Source organism: Neurospora hispaniola (assembly GCF_033458365.1).
Source record: "Neurospora hispaniola strain FGSC 10403 chromosome Unknown B0T23scaffold_5, whole genome shotgun sequence".
Lineage (NCBI taxonomy): Eukaryota > Fungi > Ascomycota > Sordariomycetes > Sordariales > Sordariaceae > Neurospora > Neurospora hispaniola.
The window spans coordinates 3,229,641-3,247,298 of record NW_026944410.1 but is presented as its reverse complement, the minus strand read 5'-3'; the positions used below and the strand labels follow the sequence as shown (position 1 = coordinate 3,247,298).

Genomic DNA, 17,658 nt, shown 5'->3' with positions numbered 1-17,658 from the left:
TGTACCCCGGACTGTCCCTGTCAACTTGTACATCCATCAATTGCTTCCAACTATACCCATACCCATTCCAGGGAGTGAACTGAATCCATACTACATACCGTCATCACTCATCATGGACGTGGCTTACAACCAACACTCGAACGCCGCCCGGCGCAAAAACCGGTCCTCAACAAACCTCAACTACCTCTCCCTTGCTCCCTTGACCCCAAAGCTCCCCATCGACAATGATGACTTCCTGGAGCAGTACCACCAGCAGTTCGAGCACGTACCTCACAGCACTTCCTACCTCGCGGGCAAATCTGCCCCAACTACTCCTCGTCTGATCTCTCATTCGCCCGGTCCCCACCCCGCCCGCGCCGCTACCATGACCGGCACCGGTATGAACCACTCCCGCGGCAAGTCTGCTCCGGCCGCCAGACTACCCAAGTCCAAGTCCACCACCCATCTCGGCAGCAAGAGCGGCGCCGCTTCCCCCACACACAAGCGCCGAAGTGCCGCTGCTGTCGCTGCCGAGAACGAACGCAACTTATCCGACTGGCTCCTCCGCGCCGGTGCCCTCATCTCTACCGAGACCCGCGAGTCTAAAGGTCAATCATGGCTCGTCTCTCGCGCCAGCTCAACCTCCCTGACCGGCCTGCACAATGCCGAAGAGGAGGCCTTTGAGCGAGAGCTTGCCCGCGAGCGTGAACTGCTCCTTCAAAACACCGCTGCCAACGCCGTCTCTCGCAATGCCAGTCGAGCCGCCAGCCGCAATGCCTCGCGACGAGGTAGCATGGTAATCAACACCGGCTACAACACCAACATGATCGACGACGAGTATTACACCACCGCCTCACCCATCCACAGCCGTCTGGGCAGCCGCTCCCACAGCCGAACCCAGCTCGCCCGCACCCCCAACGAGCGTCACGCTTTCGAGCACGGCGCCGGCTACTTCCACCACCACGGCGTGCACAACAACAACAACAACAACAACAATCATCATCACCACGAGGTGGGCATAACGGAAGAGGACGACGAGGACAACAACGGGCCTGGTCCGGACTTTGTTAACCTCGACGAGAAGCTCGAAATGGCCCACTACAACCAGGAACAACTGCTGCTCGACAGTGACGCCGCGTCCTCCATCATTGAGGACGAAATCGCCGTCCGCCGCCTAGTCAAGGACCGCAACATCGGCTCCTGGTTCGGGCGCGTGCTGGGTGTACAGCTGTTTGCCGTAGAGGAGGAGGACGACGAGGAGGATTCCTCAGACTCTGACCGCGATGACGATGACGACGGTCATCTGGCGTATGGCAGTAGCAGACAACACTCGGAGGGACAGTTGACGGAAGATGACGGTGGCTCGACGACCGAGACAGACTCGTCGAGTGAGGAAAGGAGGAGGCCGCATGAGAAGCAGAGGAAGGACCAGAGGCGGTTTGAAGATGCGCAGTTGTCCAAGCTGGTGGATGAGCGGGTGCCCCCGCCCAAGGAGGAGGGTGGGACGTGGCATGATGCTGCTTGGTTGTTGACTGTTGCTTCCAAGGTCATTTTCTGATGGACCAAGATATGGGTTTGAAATCCACAGAGACAGAAGTTAGGAATACAAAGCGGGAAATGGAGTTTGGGTTGGCGGTTTGCTTGGTTTTGTTCTTCCATGTGTATATAGGGGGTTTTGTTTACTTTGTCATCTCATGACTTGATCAGGTCACGGTTGTCCTTTCGAAAATACGAATCACGTACCTATACAAACAGTTTCGCCCATATCGGTTATTATGAATGATGACCCTATATTCACAAATATCTCTGGACAAAGGGTCTACCTATCAACCATCATTACATTGAATCATCTACGTTAGCTGTGGTTTAGGTCCCTTCATTTCCGCCATCAATCAAGGGGGAGACAGGGCTAGAAGAACGTACATGATACTAAAAAGGTTAGAGGTAACTAGAGTAGATACTCTTCGGCTACACTACGCCTAGTCGCCACCTAGTCCTGACTCTAGAACTATTTTTGTCAAGGGACTGGCTGGCTGTACATAGTCCACAACACAAGCACAATATTTCACAATCGAGGTAGCCTCTGCCCTTTTGATATACATATATCTATATACCTATACATCCTCTTCTCAACCACAATTCCCTCCACCACTTGTGGAAAAACACTCTAAGCAGGAACAAACTACATCCAAGCCAGTAAATCAATAATAACCACGTCATCTCTCCCTGGAGTAAAAAGGTACTGTCAGCCATCCAGCTTAACCATCAGTCAAATCGAAACCATGTGGTTCCTATCAGCTTGAGTTTGATATCACGCATGTTCTGTATCCCCTTTCTCCTTTTGATACATATATATATGTATATCAGAATCAGCCATCCTCCCTCCCTCCATCTAACTAGTCAATCATCTTTTATCTTAACCAGCAGAGTCCAAGTGCAGAAGATACACGGCACGTAGGTAGGTAGGTACCTAGCTGTGCTTTTTTCTTTTTTTGTGTCCATGATTATGTCCATGTCTAGATCCATGTCAACACGTTCTCGTCACTGACCCTGCTTCCTACCGTAGGGTAGTATAGTAGTTCTACTTAGTCTAGGTACTCAGTCTACCATGTATTTCCAGGTTAGGTAAGGAAGAAGGAAGGCGGCGGAGAGCAGAGAGCAGCAGTGGTAGTAGTGCTGTTATAGAGAATCTGGATACTATACACTACACTACAGAACGGTGGATACTTACCTTGTAGTTTATACTGCTGGATAGGTAGGTAACAATAGCGACGCCTAAGACTTTGGCTAGGTAGTGTAAAACTAAACCTGCTTGTCTATAGACTGCTCTGCTGCGCTGCGCGTTCGCTTTGATGAATGGTTTATAGTATGTATGTAATATATGTAATGTATATATTTGAATGTTGTAAGTAGGTATGTCATGACACAACGGGTATGTATATGGTATGGTATGGATCGATATGAGCCAAGATTCCGGTTTCGGAGTATGTAGGGATCCCCATTCTCGGTTCTGGGCTCATCACGGTCCTGGCTCGTACACTATGTAGTGAGATGGGTTGAGGGCATTCGGAATCCAATACATGAAAGAAAGAAAAGTTTAGTGTTACATCGATAAGACCGTACTGTGTAGTGTATGTAGTGAGGGATTTCACAAGCTGTGGTGGCCCTCCTCAAAACTTTTTTCTAAAGATCTCACCTTGTTGTCGTCGATGTTCACCTCCCCATACCTACCCTGCCTACGTAAGTAGGCTTGACCCACCACTCAAGATCATCCCTCCGATCTACACCAGGAACGCCGATACTGATCGACTGCGCAGTTTGGTCCAGGGGTCTGGGTGTTATGTCATGATCGTCGCCATGGCTTCATAGTAGCTTTGACATTTATCTACATTATACACAATTTTTGTTTCCAGGCCGCGGGCCGGATTTTCATCACTCCTCTTATTGCTACACTATATGGATTTGTCAATCACCTGTCTGATCAACCATGCTAGTTCGTCTCTTCCCTTGACTCAGATAAGGGGCTTGGGCAGCTTTCCTGGTGGTCTTGTATTCCGTCAAGTGTGGGCTTGCGATAACTGAGCCAGACCGTGGAGTGGTTTACTTAGCTTTTGTTCGGTAGCTCGTGGAGTCGTCCCCACTGGATTTATACTATGGAGAGGCTGACATGGTGATGAGCGCCTTGTTGAACGGCCCGGCCGTGGTGGGCTAGGAGGCACGGCTGTGAACAAAGTGCTCCAGGTCACGGCCTATAGCATGGGCTGCTTTTCTTTCCAAGTATTGCTCCCAATCACCACCTTACTCACTTGTCGATGTAAGTGCATGTTCAGCTCTTCTGCTACCGATTCCTTGCTGGAAAACCATTTTTGTTCCGGTCTATCCTGACCATCCTTTGATATAATGAGAAAAGAGGCGCTCGGTTTTCTTACCGTGATAAGTCGCCCGTGGCTTTTTCCTTCCTTTTGGCGTTCTTCTCAAGGCCTTGATATTTGTAGTACCAAGGTTTCCCAGCAAACAACAGCTTCTCTCTGTTTGCCCTTCAGATCTCTTGTCCCCATTCCATGAGGCTTTTCAGCTCGTGAGGCCGCGCTCTCACTTTGTATAGTCCCGACCAGCTGTGTTTAGCATTCCTTCAACTGACGTACCTCCGTTATCTTGATCGCAATCTGCCGAACCTACCGTTTACCTTTCCTGTCTCCGTGGGTCCTGTCTCGGTTGTCTTCCTCGACTAGAAACGGCGTGCCGTACTGCCGTTCACCTACCTTGCCGAGTTTGCTCTCCTTGGCTCCTCTTCCGTCCGGTCCATATGCTCCTTCTCTTCGGTTTTTGTGCTCCCCTTCCCCCCCCGGCAAATGTGGAGAGAGCGTGATTGTGATTGCTGCCCAGCTGGATCCGGATGAGGAGGCTCGGAGGGTAAAAACAGGTTTTTTTTCTTCGGAACAAGGTGTTACTATGCATGTGTGTGTGTTGCTATGCATGCAGGTTGGTCGCGGGATTGTGGACCGCTTCACCCTTCCCCTCTTCTCGAACGCAAAGTGTTTTGAGTTTGTGTGTCTGTAACGTAGGCTATTCGACTTGTCGAAATCTATCGGCGACTAGCCACTGGACAGGCTGGCTGTTAACATATCTCTCGGTGGCTTTTGGGTTTTGTATCCCTCTCTCCACTGGCCCCTTGTCGCGGACTTGGCAATGATGGAATTGTGCTTATCCCACGACGCGACAGACCGAATTCCGGCTAGGCAGGCTAAGGCTGCTACCAATCTCAAATCCCTTGCCCACCGCCGACGAGGCCTTGAACGGCGCCTGGAGACTGGGGGGATGTCAGCTACCGTGTTAACGCATTCCCCGCCAAACGGGGTGGGCGGAGCTTATGGCCGCCTCCGATGCTTAGTGCCTCATGACCTGTGACGGCAATATAGCCAGTGCTTAGCAGGATACGATCCGATACAAGCATCCCGACGGGGTACCCCGGACCGTTTTCTTTCTCGGCGACAGCTCCGGCTCCCGCAGAATGGTTGGAAAAAAACTCTCTGCCTGTGCTGCACGTCCTAGCTAGCCGTAGAGATTAGGACAAAACCGAGTTAAATATATATCGGAATGGGAAAGGAAAGGGACACCAAACAGTGGATGGAGTGACACTCGCCTCATGCCAGTCGACAAAACCTTCTCACCCCAAATCCCGAGTAGTTGCAGCATGATGCCATTTGTGATGTCATTCCCGTTCCGTCTCATAAATGTCTGTGAGGTATCTCTCCTTGGCGCGGCACTGGTAGTGTAGAGCATTTCCTGAAGCACACTCTAGCAGCCCTACGCGAGAGCCTTGGAGCCGATAGGCTTTCCCTTGCGGGTCTCATTAACCGAAGGGGCGGTTGGCCAAGAGCTGTAACTATCGGATACTGTGCTGGCTCAGCGCATGAGGCCCGTGTAGTGTAAAAAGGTCTTGCTTCTTCTCCGCCACTCAAGTTTGGGCTGGGAATGAGAATAACGTCTTTGACTCGTAGCAAGACGCTGTGGGTGATACACTGCAAAGCCGAGTCTGCACCGTAGGTACTGTGCTCCGTAACTGACGAGGTCGGCCACGATGATGATGATCCTTCATCCAATCCATGGGAGCGACGAGAGCCGTAGTAGGGTCCCACAACGGGCGGTTGGCAGGATGGGCGATGGACACAAGGTGTCGGTTCGGGCGTCAGGGCGTGTGATCCGTCGGTTTGTTGCGAGGCCGGAAATGGGCATGAACTTGCCAGAGAAACATGATCCTCGCCGGACTTTCCAAGATGGTGTAAGCTGAGTGCCCATAAACCGTCATCGTGCTGTGCCGGAACCCGGTCGGCGAGGTCTAGACCACGAAAGAACAATTAAAGCTCCGTTGATGTCTGTCACGGTGGATGATGTCGGGTCGACGCTTGAGTCAGGTGAAACGCACGCACGCACGAGTTTCGCTGTTGAAGATTGGTGGTGGTTAGGGATGAAGCGAAACCAGAGTTGTTCGTCTTTTGGTTGGCGAATTTTGGGAGAAAGTTGACATGGTGCAGAATGAACATGGAGATTCCAAGCAACAGCAAAGTTCAGTTATTTGCTGAATTACCTTTTTGTTATTATATTCAATTTCCCAGGCCAGCTAACTTGGAAGGCACAGCCCACAACTTGGAAGGCATACCTAGAGGTCATCGTGACTTCCACTTGGAAGTGGAAGGCTCAGGACGTTAAGTCGTTCCTTCCTTGCACAGCGGGCTGTGATTGGACGAGCTGCCAAAACGGAAGTCCAATTGGACGGTGAGCGGCAAAGCTCGGACCGTTTTGGTCGAGTCGCCCAAGGGGTTATTGGTTTAGCGGGACGCCAAACCAACAGAAGGTTATGCTAAGGGTCCATGCATAAGCGGTGCCACCAATGACGCCAATGCTCCGTCAAGAGGCGGAATGACGTCGGGGAGGAAAAAAAGACAACGTTCACCGGGGTGGGTACGATGGGCCACGGGAAGCCCCACCTCACCCTGGGCAACGACAGGATGCATGAGAGAACCGCCAATTGCATCCCAGCGTTTGACTGGCTCATCACCGCCAGATTTCGCGCACGATGGATTTAGTGGGGATTCACGGAGGGGTAGGTGGAGTGCCTTTGATGGTGGGGTTGAATCCCATGTTGGACCCCTCATCTCATCCCATTTTTTTTCTTTGACTAATTCCTTTTCTTCCGGCGCTGGAACACCAGCTATAGTAGGTGAAGTTGGCTTTTATTGATCCAAAACGAGATCTTGTGTGTGCGCCTGTCATAGCGTCGGGTCGGGTGGCAGCGGGAGCGGAAGGGAAGGGACAGGAAGCCTTACTATCGCAAAGGTTTCAAGCCTTTCGCAGCATAGCGGATGGAACGAAAAAGAAACGCTTCCGGATGGTGTAGTGCAGCTATCGTCTCTTACTAGGATTGTATACCGTCAGTTCCGTCCGCAAGGTCATCCCCGCCAGCGCAAAGCATGCGTGAGAATTCCTTTGACGGTGAAAAGGGACCATTCTTGCAGAGAGAGACTTGTAGAGCTACTTGGCGACTTGTTGATGCAGCAGCTTCAGGCGTGGCCATTCGTCAACTACACCCCTGGCCTCTCCGTACCAGCTCACGACATCCCCTGCAGTGACAAAATGCTGCAAAAGTTAGTATCGTCAATAGGTATATTTGCAGGGCACAGATGTACAGGTGGATAGAGGGAGGCCATCCGACTAGCCACTTGTGATTCTTGGCAAAGATGGCCCTTTTCATCGTTGAAGGGATTATAATGTGTAGTGATTGTCTTTGAGGGACTTCGTTGTGCTGTGGATTGGTGATGCAGTGGTTGGTGGTGTTTGGGTCAGGCAACGGAGGTCCATCGTCCCGTCACCTATCCTGAGACTCCGACTTACACTGGTATGCGTCAAGACGACTGTGTGAAGACAAGCACCCGGGCAAGCAGGCAAGACGCCAAGCTATGGAGAGGTTAGGATTAGCTCCGGGGTTGCGGAGAGCCGGCGAGAGGCTTCTCCTCCTTCTTGAAATCATCTTTGTCGGTCGAAAATGCTGAGTTTTGAGCGTTGTTTTCGCGGTCTTAATTCTGGTGGTTGTTTGATGCCAAGCTTGGGTTCTTGGCTCGGCCGGCCTGCGATTTGTATGGCTCCACATGCTATGTACTATAGTTCCCTTGCACTGACGGGACTGATCCCACGTCCAGTACAGTCGCTTTTAACAAGCTGGATGAAGCTGCATCCCCTCGGTTCTCGTAGCATACTAGTTCGACACTTCAACTCTTGTTTCACTCAAACCGTGAGACATCGGGAAGATTCGGCGAAAGCATCCACGGCATTGTGAAGGACGTTTTGAGGTCACAGATTCTTGTCTAAACTCATTCTTTGCTAAAGGTTAACGTGCTTGGACAAAGTGGCAGGGTGGGTGTGCGGCATGGAGGTGTGTAACAGTGAAAACGAGGTATGGACCCTGCGTTGAGCGGCGATGAGGCCCAGTTTGTTAGATGGCTGAGGGTAGGTAGGGTATGTGGGCATCCGGGGCTACGTTCGTGACGCTGCACTAACGGGAATTGCACCAAGCTGAAAGTTTGATGTCGGGTCTATGTTCCAAAAGGAGATCGGTACTATACGCAGTCGCCAGCTACCGGCCCGGTCCTTGTCCCGGTCCCGGCAGCGGCCCCGGTGCTCCTCCCTTATCTCCCGAAACACAGGAACTGTGCGCTCTTCGTTCCCACCCCCGGCTTCCCGCCATCTCGCCGGTGAAGGTTCCCTCCATTGTGAATATGTAAGATGAACTTGGGTTTGGATGCGCGAAACCCAACTCACATCGGCTGCATCTGTGTTTGGGTGAAGCACGGCTTGATTTTCACTCGATGTTGATTCAGTCAAACTAGGTAAAGCGCCAGGAACATCTGACCTACATAATAAGGGCTTCGACCAATCTGCTGGTGAGCGATGGGGGTCGCAGCAGGTTTCCTTGGGAACGATCCAGTGACAGGATTGGTTGAGTAAAACCATATCGACTCAAAAAGCAGTACGGTAGTCAGACGGTTGGTTTTATACGCAGTACATACTATGTAGATGACGAGTATCCCCTAGTCGTTTTTCTTTATTGATTTTTTTTTTTTTTTTCTATTTTGATTTTCGAGGAATTAGCACAACTTTACGGAAATTCACTACATTGAAAAACGGATTGAGCTAGTATATTCAGCGCGCCACAATGGGACTTTTTGCTCTGGTCAGTATTGTGTCGGGATATAGTGAATTTGATGTAGCGGTTGGAAGAATGTGTCATCGAAATCTTGGGTACCTAGAGGTAAGTTCTTGGTTTGGCTTGAGTTGCAAGGTGCGAGCGAGAAGGTACATGAATTCACACAATACATTGTTCAGATTGATGCTTCGGTCCCATCATTATCTTTATCGGCGTTATTATGGGATGTTACAAGACTATCAAATGGCCGCCAAAGCTTGTGTTGTGGGCATGTCTCGTTGTGCGATGTGATAGCGTCTGTTGACTTGGCAAAGTGGACAATGAACACAGGTAGCTGAGGATACCGCTATCAACCGAGAAACAAATTGTGGCACACAGCCGAGTTTTTGCACGTTCGACCACTCTATATGGTATGGCCCCATGGAAGCCGCAAACAGTACCAACAGCAGAAGGAAAATCGTCCAGCAGGTTGAGCAAGTCTGTTGGCAAGTTTCCCAAGATCTCAAGGTGAAGTAACGTAGCGTCCTAATTCCGATCACGTCGTGACTGGGAGAAGGAAGTACCGGCGGCGGTTCGGCGTCCATCAAGATCTTCATCTCCCCCAAGGCTGTCCCACGTTGCAATAATCGACAGCCTGTTCACCAGCACACGACCAGCCTGCCACCAAGCACTTTAAAGTGCCACCCGAAAACGGAATGGGAGTCATGTTGCGGACGAATTGGATTTTTGGGACTCGTGGCCAGGGCAAAAGGGCACCGAGGGTCCGAACTCTATTACGAAAAAAAGGACAAGCCGCTATCCTACTTTTTTCTCAATGGTTCCTGCAAATGTGGCCTGACTTGCACAGTAAAGAAGGAGATGGAAAATGTTATGCCTTGTTTTTGACGGCGCCCAACGCCGCCATGTGAGATGTGCAATCAACCTACCACTTGGGACCCCTGAACTCACAACTAAGACATTTGTGGCACCCATTTTTGGAGCTTGGAAGTAGCTGAGGACAGAGGTAGGTACCTACCATCCTTCTATGTAAGCGGCAGCTCACACGAGCTGGCTGTGTGAGTGTGTACATACTACAGGTACTTAGCGTCGAGATTGGCCCGAGTCAGTTAGTGAAATGCGTGCAATGTACCCGAAATTGCTAACATTGAAATTGGGGTAACGATGTGGAAGCAACCTGCTGCTCTTTTCATTGTTCCTTTTCATCCTTCCACTTCCCCTGCTTCTGCCACTGCAGGAAAGGCTACCAGGAACTGACGTATCATTTCGGGGTCCCTCCATTCTGGATCTTTCATCGTTTTCCCTTTCTTAATCGCCAATGAACCATCAATTCCGATACCTCAGTGTCTAGTGACAACCTCGCAGTCTTTGATCATCGTTTTGCAGTTGAGTCAGATCGTTCAGGTGGTTCAGCTCGGCGCCAGCGGCTAGGAAGTTTGACAAAGCCCGATACCTATCATAGGGCGTCATCATACTCGAGGCACGCGATATATAGAGGTAGGTATTACTGCAGTGGTCTTAATACGTAAAAGTACCTATACAATTCAATCTGTGCCTTTTGGTTGTACCTTTGAGGTACCGTGGCTGCCCTGCGTGGTCCGTAGTGTACCAGGGAGCCCGACTAGGCGCTCCACCCCACCGGCGCCAGAATTCCACACGGAACCTGGAACCTCTGGGCCAAACCCACCACGCGACCATGCGAGGGGTAAAGCTAAACATTTTGCAGTTAGAACCTCGAGGCATGACGGGAGGAGGGTCTTGCTGCCCTGGGAAGGAGGACCCTTTTTCGCTTTTTCTTCATCATCTTCCGTCTCGTTGAGGTTGTCCGGGCATGCTGCCCATCTCCCACGCCAGGCATATGGTATCAGGTCCATCTCCGTCTCTTCTGACCCAACCTCAGCACCTCAGCTGTTGACTGCCCGTGCCCTTTTCAGGTTCCTGTGCGAGTTCCTCTATTCAACCCAACGTCACATTGAACCCTCAAGACCAAGCACTTCCCGTCACCTCGTTCGTCATTGAGCACACTTTCTCTCTGCCTCTGACCTTTCCCAACCTGCTCACCACCACCAATCCAATCCAACATCAACATCAACATCAACATCGACCACGCCCCTCGAAACATTCTGACATATTTAACCCAGAAACGTCAAGGCTGTGTTGCCTCATCAACCTCCAACTGACTGCCCGTTGTTGTCCGACGACAAAGCCAAAGCCCCTCCCAAGTGTACCCCCGCCGTTGCCCTCGTTGCCCTGCCCGTTGTTGCCCATTGGTCTGCGTTCCGGTGGGATCGTCGCCCAGGACCTAGCCGCTGAACGGGTTCTCGTCGCCTCCGTCAAAAAAGTGACCCTCTTATTTTTTTCTGGTGCTGCCTTTTCCAGCATCTGCTCTGAACCCTTCTTCCACCTCAGTGTGCTTGTCGCCGTTATACTAAGAAGCTGGGCCCCACCCTCACTCCGCACCTCCTCGCTGTCTCCGGTGACGCGCGCAAATAAGAATCTCGAAAATCTCACCCCTGTCAACGCCGTCTCCTCTCGCAATCTGCTGTCGCTAGTCCGTCCGTCAGACGCCGCCCGCCTCTTGTCCAGCCCGCTCGCCGTCCCTTTGACGGCCTGTACATGTAAGTTTCTCCTGTGTGACGCCGCCCGTTTTCGACAAAACATCCGCACTCCCATCATCTTCGTCACCGTGCTGTCTCTTCAGTTTCCATTGTACCTCGAAACTGACCTCGACCCCGTCGTGTAAGCCTTCCCTCTTCGAGCCTCTTCTCCATCTGCATTTCTGTATTCTGCATCTTCCCCGCGCCCCCGATCCCTCCCCGTTCCAGATCAGCAGACGCCCGGGTCCCCTCTTCACAAGGTTCGTGCCACATACAGTCCCCAGGCATTACATTACACACATGCACAATTTCCACCTTGGTGTGTTCACACACGAGTCGCGAGCACTTTTCAGCTCGGGGTGAGAAGAAAGAAGAAAATAAGGCCCTCCCTTTCCCCCCCATTCCCCCCTCCCCTCCCCCCTATCCGGTCTTGTCCGGGTTGAACTCCTCTCCCAAACTTTTTTTTTTCTCTGGTTCCATTACGTCAACGCGCTTTGCATTGCATTCGGTTTCCGCAGCCCACCATGCATTCACATTACGATGACGATAGGGTTCGTCGACATGGTGCAGCTTTGGGTCTACTCCTCTTTCCGATCTGCAACTAACCACGAGCGCAAATACACAGGAAGATCAAGACATAATGCCGGATTTCGGAGAGCACGTCGACAATGGGATCTTTGAACAGATCCTAGAGATGGACGATGACGACAAGCGCGAGTTCAGCAAGTCCTTGGTCACCAACTTCTTTGACCAAGCTGAGGAGACCTTTGTCAAGATTGAGGAGGTTTTGTAAGTGCTCTGGGCCGGATCAGGGCCGTACTGTCCTCTTTCGGCGCCTCTCATGCTGTGCGAGCTTGACTTGATGCTTCTAGAGGACCCCCGGAGCTAATACGAGGGTTGCTTGATCAGGAACAATGAGAAGCTCGACAACGGCAAGAGGCTCGAGACGCTGTCGAGTCTGGGCCATTTCTTGAAGGGTTCTTCAGCCACCCTCGGTTTCAACAAGATCAGGGATTCGTGCCAAATCATCCAACAATACGGTCACAAGCTCACTGTCGATGGAGCTGCGGAGCCCAACGAACAAGTTTGCCTGGAGAAGATTCAGGCTGCCCTCAAGACAGCCAGGAACGACAAAAACGTGCTGGCGGACATGATGTTGAACGAAACACACGGCTTCTTCCAGCCAGATGACGAATAGTGGGATTCAGGATGATTCACAACACTTCCCTCTGGTTTGCCGTGCTCGTATCTGGCGCTTTTCTTGGGCGACGACGGCAAGCATGCCTGCCTGCCTGCCTGCCTACGTTGGAACAGCTTCGGCGACACAACAGTATGGCACTCCTCCGGGCGAGTAGGTCGAGATGTCAGGGCGCGGGAGGAAAACAAAAGGTACAGCAGTCTAGAAGACGCGAATCGGAATAGAATTCAGGGGCCATTTAGATCTAGCCATTCCGCAGGGCTTGGAGCTATGGGAGCCATGATCACTACACGTGGGCATTGCGCACCGACGGCGTTCTGCGAATCAGACGCACGGCTCTGGCTCATGGGGGCGCTGAAAAGGGCATTGTGGGATGTTTACGGGAAGGCTTCGAGAAATAGCAGGCTTACCATCCCGAGGTATAGGTGGGAAAGATATTCCAGCATGGTCTCTGTTTCGGACCCTTTTGCTTGTTAGAATATCGGGATGTTCAATACGTTGTTTGTCGCTTAGTGGATCAGGGAGGTAGTCGCGGTTCCTTAAAGACAAGAGTAGCCTTTGTTAGTAGCGCTTTCCCGGGTATCGGATCCGGTTCATACAGATAGTACATATCATGTAACATCCTCAAGTTGTCCTGTCCATCAGGGGTAGTGGTTGGGCTAACTGTTTGAGTTCGTTCTTGTGATAAGGGAAAAAGGCAAGGTCTAAGACATTATGGCTCGGAGACTTCCGGTAAAAATGGTTGGCTCGAAAACGCACGGGCCTCAACTCCGTTTATTCTCGACATGGAAGAAACGCCACCAGCGACAAGACGGAGCTCCGGCTGATTGTCCACCGGCCGGCAATGAAATCAACTTTATCGAACACCGAACCCAGATCTACACCAGTTCGCCGACCAATCTAGTCCACATCCACGACCGGATATTGATGGACACTCAAACAAAATCAATCATTAATTCCTCCAACTCGCTTCCTGATTTACTTTTTTAGCCATACAACGAGCCCTGGACTTTTACCATACCAGATCATTGTTCCAACCAGGAGATAGCCCAGGTGTCTAACTAATCACCCACTACCAAAATGGAAGAGTCAAAGAGACAGCCACAACCAGCAGTCCCAGCCGCGTCTACATTATCATCATCATCACCACCATCAAAACTAGCACCACCTCAGGAGCAAGAGCAACAGCCTGCGGGCGAGGATACAGCCAAGTCCAAAGGCAAAGGTGGAGGAAAAGGCAACAACGACAACACTGAAAATAACCAAACCAAGAAACCCAACAAAATGCCACCGAAACCACCCCCAACCCACTTCCTCTGCATCCCCCTCGCCACCACGGCCTCCCGGCCTCACCTCGCACGCAGCCTAGCCGCCTTTAGGGAGGAAGTGACGGCGCCCAACCCTTCTAGCGCATATGGAGCGCTGCCGGTGCCCGAGCAAGCCATCAGGCCTGTGGGGACTGTGCATTTGACATTGGGGGTTATGAGTTTTATGGAGCCCAAGGTTGGGAAACCGGCTAGACAGAGGCAGGGGCAGGAAGAAGAAGAAGGAGGAGGAGCTGGCAGCGGGACCGGGGGTACTGGAAAGGGGCAAAGAAACGGGCCGCAAGAAGATTGCGGGAGTAGGAACAGGAGCAGAAGTAGGAGTGGCAGTGATGAGGAACAGCCGGAACCAAGTGGAAGTGGAAAAAGTGAAAGTTTGAGTGGCTTGAGGAAGTTAGAGGAGGCCAAGGCTTTGCTGAAGAGCTTGAAGCTGAAAGAAATTTGGCAAGGGGTACTGAGGGAGTCACAGACGCAGGCGACGGCGGTGCCGGTGCCGCGGGATGTTGAAAACGGTAATGGTGGTGGTGCGCCTATTGCTATTGGGACGGCAGAAGTTCCAGACGAGGGGCTGGAGGCCGGGATGGGGACGGTTGTTAGGGATGTCCAACCTCGATCTCTGTCTGAAATGGAGATGAAGGAGGAGGAACATCCGAAGATCACGTTAAGGGGTCTTCACTCGATGCAATCGCCTTCCAAGGCAGCGGTACTCTACGCCCCGCCCGTTGACCCACTTGGCCACCTCCAGCGCTTTTGCGAGGAGGTTAAAGCCGAGTTCGTGCAGAGGGGGTTGATGGTAGAAGAAGGCGGGAGACCACTTTTGTTGCATGCTACGGTGGTTAATACGATTTACGTCAAGGGGCGGGACCAGCAGCAAGCAGCAGGCAACAGAGGAGGAAAGAAGGGAGGCCATGGCCACCATGGTCACCACGGTCACCACGGCCATAGAAGAGGAGGGGGAAACAAAAGGGAAAGGCTGACGATAGACGCGAGGGAGATTCTGGAGAGGTATGAGGAGTATACGTGGATGGAGGGCGTCAAGGTGGAAAAGGTGGCTATTTGCAAGATGGGGGCGAAGAAGGAGATGGTTGATGGGGTGGTGGTTGACGAGGCTTATGAGGTTGAGGAGGAGATTGAGTTTTGAAAACATCTGCGGGCTTTAGAGATTGATGAACCACAATAATATACTAGTCAAAAGAAAGAGATGTACTCGATCCAGTCCGACAAAGGCCCGAGGGATCCACGAGCCACGCTAACTCGTCTTGTGCGAGAGAGATGGAATGAAGCGAAAGAGATGTAGCCGTAGATCTCCCGTTAGGCTATCGTACTTACATGTACACTATGTATCGTGCTTGGGCTCTTCTTCCCACGGTTGTATCTACTGTGTGTATCAGCTCCGAAGCTGTACATTGTACGTACAGGCACATACATACACTACACTATGTAGTGTACATGTTCGGCCTGAGGAGAGGGGCAGAGGGGCTTCCATGGGTCAACCCCTGGATGCCATGTTTTGTTCAACGGAGCTGCCCGCCGAACGTTGCTGAAGGCACGGCAACAGACCATGATCCCTGTCCTGTCCCATTCATCGAAGGGCCCCGCTTTTTTGGAAGGAGTGCCGAAGCCGTGAAATGGCAGGCAGGATTGACAGGGGTTAGAGGACCACGGGACTTGTTAACGGCAGGCGTGAACGACGCAGAGCGGAAGCTAACCGAACCAGCTGATGAACAGAACTCTTAGTTCTGGTGGGAAAGAGTGACTCGATTTTATTAATTGATTGTTTGGGAGGGGCAGGCACGAGGAAGGCTGCTATACTGGGATTTAGGCCGCTGAGTGCGATATTTGGACCTCGGCTCTCTACCTCTAGGCAACAACAATCGCCCACATTGGCCTCAACAGCAAACGCGACTACGACGACGAGAACAACAATAACATCTTACAACGAGACATTGCAAATCAGCATGTCGCGCAACGAGCAAAGCAAAAATCAGAGCGCGTTCTTTTTTCTTTCCGCGTTACGGTAATTACTCGAGCGTGTCTTCCGGTTCACACAAAGTTACTGTGTACACCATCAAGATGCCTCGCAAGACTCTGGGAACCCCGGAGAAACACCGCGTTTCTTCAGAAAGTCCTCGCAGTCCTTCCTTCATGCGCAGTCTACGGAATGCCGGCTCTCCGTCAACATCGCCGTCAAGAAACGCTACTCGTAGTCCACGATCGGGCAGCTTGGCCCAAGCCATAGCTCCGCCGGCGCGAGCAGCACTTTCTCCTTCTCCTTCTCCCGATGCCCCCGGTAGTAGCACAAGCACGCCGCGCGGGACTAGATTCATGGTTACGGAGGGAGGTACCACTACGGATACAAACACAACTACAGCTACAACAGACCCCTCCAGCTCCAGTTCAAGCATGAGAACCTCGCCCTCACCTATACCCGCACCAAGATCAACAACACCCACACCCACAACAACCGAAGACCTCCTCAAGCAAAAAGACGACCGCATAGCCCACCTCGAGCTCTCGTACCAACGGACCCTCGACGCTCTCACCAACGCCTCCTCCTCGCTCTCCTCCTTCTCCTCGCTGACATCCACCACCGCCCACGAGCTACGCCTTCTACGGCTGGAAGCCGACGCCCTCCGCGCCGAGCGCGACGAGCTCCGCTCTGACTGGAACGCCGCCCAGCAGAGCTTGCGCGAGCGCGAGGACGAGATCCGCGACCTGCGACGGCAGATGCGCGGGCTGAAGGAGTGGGTGAGCAATAGCACGCGGGCGGAAGCGACGGGGGCGGCGCAGCAGGTTAGTGATGAGGTGCTTGGGGCCGCCATGGCGAAGCTTGGAAATGAGTTGCAAAATTGGGTCTTGGTGAATTTCAGGAGGGCCAAGGTCAAGACTGAAGGGTTGGAGGGGGGGCGGATGGAGGAGTTGGAGAAGGTGGTGCCCATGTTTGAGGAGATATTAGGGATGGGTGGCAAGATACACTTGATACAGAGTGTGGTGTCGAGGTTGTTGGTAGAGATGGTATTTCGGGCTTATTTTGTTGGGTTGACCGGAGAGCAGGAGCGAGTGGTTAGGGAGGCAGAGGGGATGCTTGGGGCTATCGGTATGGTACATTACATGCACCCTTGGAGATGGGATTGAAACTGACCTCTTTGGCTTACCCAGTGTCAACACCCGAGTCTATCAACCAGTGGCGCGCCTTGACTCTTTCCATCCTGAAACGGGAAGCCGACCAGAAGCTACAAGCCGAGACAGCCGCCATTATCGACGCCTTCGTCAACAAAACCAATAATCTACTAGATGACATCACGCAAGTCGATACCAAAGCTATTGAGGCACGGAATCAGGGGCTGAGACATCTTGTCAACGGTGCGATCGACATGTCACGGCTTCTCGTCGTCCAGAAAGCCATATTCAAGGTCAACATGCCTGAAATCCTGCCACATCAACGAGTGCTTTTCGATGCAGCCACGATGGAAGACATCGGTGGCGAAGACGAGGAGAGCTTGTCGGATAGGGAAATCTGCTGCGTCACGTTTCCAGGAATCATCAAACAGGGCGACGAAAGCGGTGGGCAGCTCCAATGGACCAATGTCATCGCCAAAGCCAGGGTGCTTTGCAGTCCGGAAGAGTGAAGCAATGCTGGAACGACCGATTCGATAATTTCAAGCGATTTTCTTGTCTGCCGCTTCGTGGTTGACGAGCTTGCGGTCCCAGATGAAACGAGCTAAAGTTCGCGAGCGAATCCGGCATCAAGATCAACAGATTAACAACTCCTGCTCGGTGCGATTACTGGCCGCGGTATAATGTTCTTCATATGTCGATTATTGGTTCTGGAAGGGACGTTGTGCAGGAGTTATTCCCGCGGCC

The 17,658-nt window shown here is 52.1% G+C and overlaps 6 protein-coding genes across 6 annotated transcripts; 4 read left to right on the top strand and 2 right to left on the bottom strand.

Annotated features, from left to right (window-relative positions):
- Positions 1-10: 10 nt before the first annotated feature.
- Positions 11-1,815, top strand: B0T23DRAFT_174644 (uncharacterized protein). Its single transcript, XM_062832969.1, has one exon. It carries the CDS (start codon positions 113-115, stop codon positions 1,535-1,537), a length of 1,425 nt encoding a protein of 474 aa, XP_062692178.1. The 5' UTR covers positions 11-112; the 3' UTR covers positions 1,538-1,815.
- Positions 1,816-5,191: 3,376 nt separating this feature from the next.
- On the bottom strand, positions 5,192-6,023 carry B0T23DRAFT_397051 (uncharacterized protein; the record flags this gene model as incomplete). Its single annotated transcript, XM_062838273.1, has 3 exons — positions 5,192-5,245; positions 5,277-5,818; positions 5,906-6,023. 3 exons carry the CDS (start codon positions 6,021-6,023, stop codon positions 5,192-5,194), a joined length of 714 nt encoding a protein of 237 aa, XP_062692177.1.
- A 4,198-nt stretch (positions 6,024-10,221) lies between these two features.
- Positions 10,222-11,448, bottom strand: B0T23DRAFT_405746 (uncharacterized protein; the record flags this gene model as incomplete). The annotated part of the gene is made up of 3 exons (XM_062839044.1): positions 10,222-10,488; positions 10,859-11,277; positions 11,403-11,448. 3 exons carry the CDS (start codon positions 11,446-11,448, stop codon positions 10,222-10,224), a joined length of 732 nt encoding a protein of 243 aa, XP_062692176.1.
- A 466-nt stretch (positions 11,449-11,914) lies between these two features.
- B0T23DRAFT_317955 (histidine-phosphotransfer domain-containing protein) lies at positions 11,915-12,472 on the top strand (the record flags this gene model as incomplete). Its single annotated transcript, XM_062835042.1, has 2 exons — positions 11,915-12,063; positions 12,184-12,472. The coding sequence occupies 2 exons, from the start codon at positions 11,915-11,917 to the stop codon at positions 12,470-12,472; spliced, it is 438 nt and encodes a 145-aa protein (XP_062692175.1).
- An 817-nt stretch (positions 12,473-13,289) lies between these two features.
- Positions 13,290-15,092, top strand: B0T23DRAFT_382930 (AKAP7 2'5' RNA ligase-like domain-containing protein). Its single transcript, XM_062837367.1, has one exon. It carries the CDS (start codon positions 13,553-13,555, stop codon positions 14,933-14,935), a length of 1,383 nt encoding a protein of 460 aa, XP_062692174.1. The 5' UTR covers positions 13,290-13,552; the 3' UTR covers positions 14,936-15,092.
- Positions 15,093-15,519: 427 nt separating this feature from the next.
- Positions 15,520-17,585, top strand: B0T23DRAFT_174485 (uncharacterized protein). Its single transcript, XM_062832968.1, has 2 exons — positions 15,520-16,891; positions 16,954-17,585. Exons 1-2 carry the CDS (start codon positions 15,868-15,870, stop codon positions 17,421-17,423), a joined length of 1,494 nt encoding a protein of 497 aa, XP_062692173.1. The 5' UTR covers positions 15,520-15,867; the 3' UTR covers positions 17,424-17,585.
- Positions 17,586-17,658: the final 73 nt, after the last annotated feature.

Excerpts from the sequence above, each read along its gene's own strand:
- B0T23DRAFT_382930 (XM_062837367.1), top strand. The coding sequence starts at position 13,553 with ATGGAAGAGTCAAAGAGACAGCCACAACCAGCAGTCCCAGCCGCGTCT.
- B0T23DRAFT_174644 (XM_062832969.1), top strand. The coding sequence starts at position 113 with ATGGACGTGGCTTACAACCAACACTCGAACGCCGCCCGGCGCAAAAAC.
- B0T23DRAFT_174485 (XM_062832968.1), top strand. The coding sequence starts at position 15,868 with ATGCCTCGCAAGACTCTGGGAACCCCGGAGAAACACCGCGTTTCTTCA. Across the intron at positions 16,892-16,953 it reads GGGGATGCTTGGGGCTATCG|TGTCAACACCCGAGTCTATC; the intron begins GTATGGTACATT and ends TGGCTTACCCAG.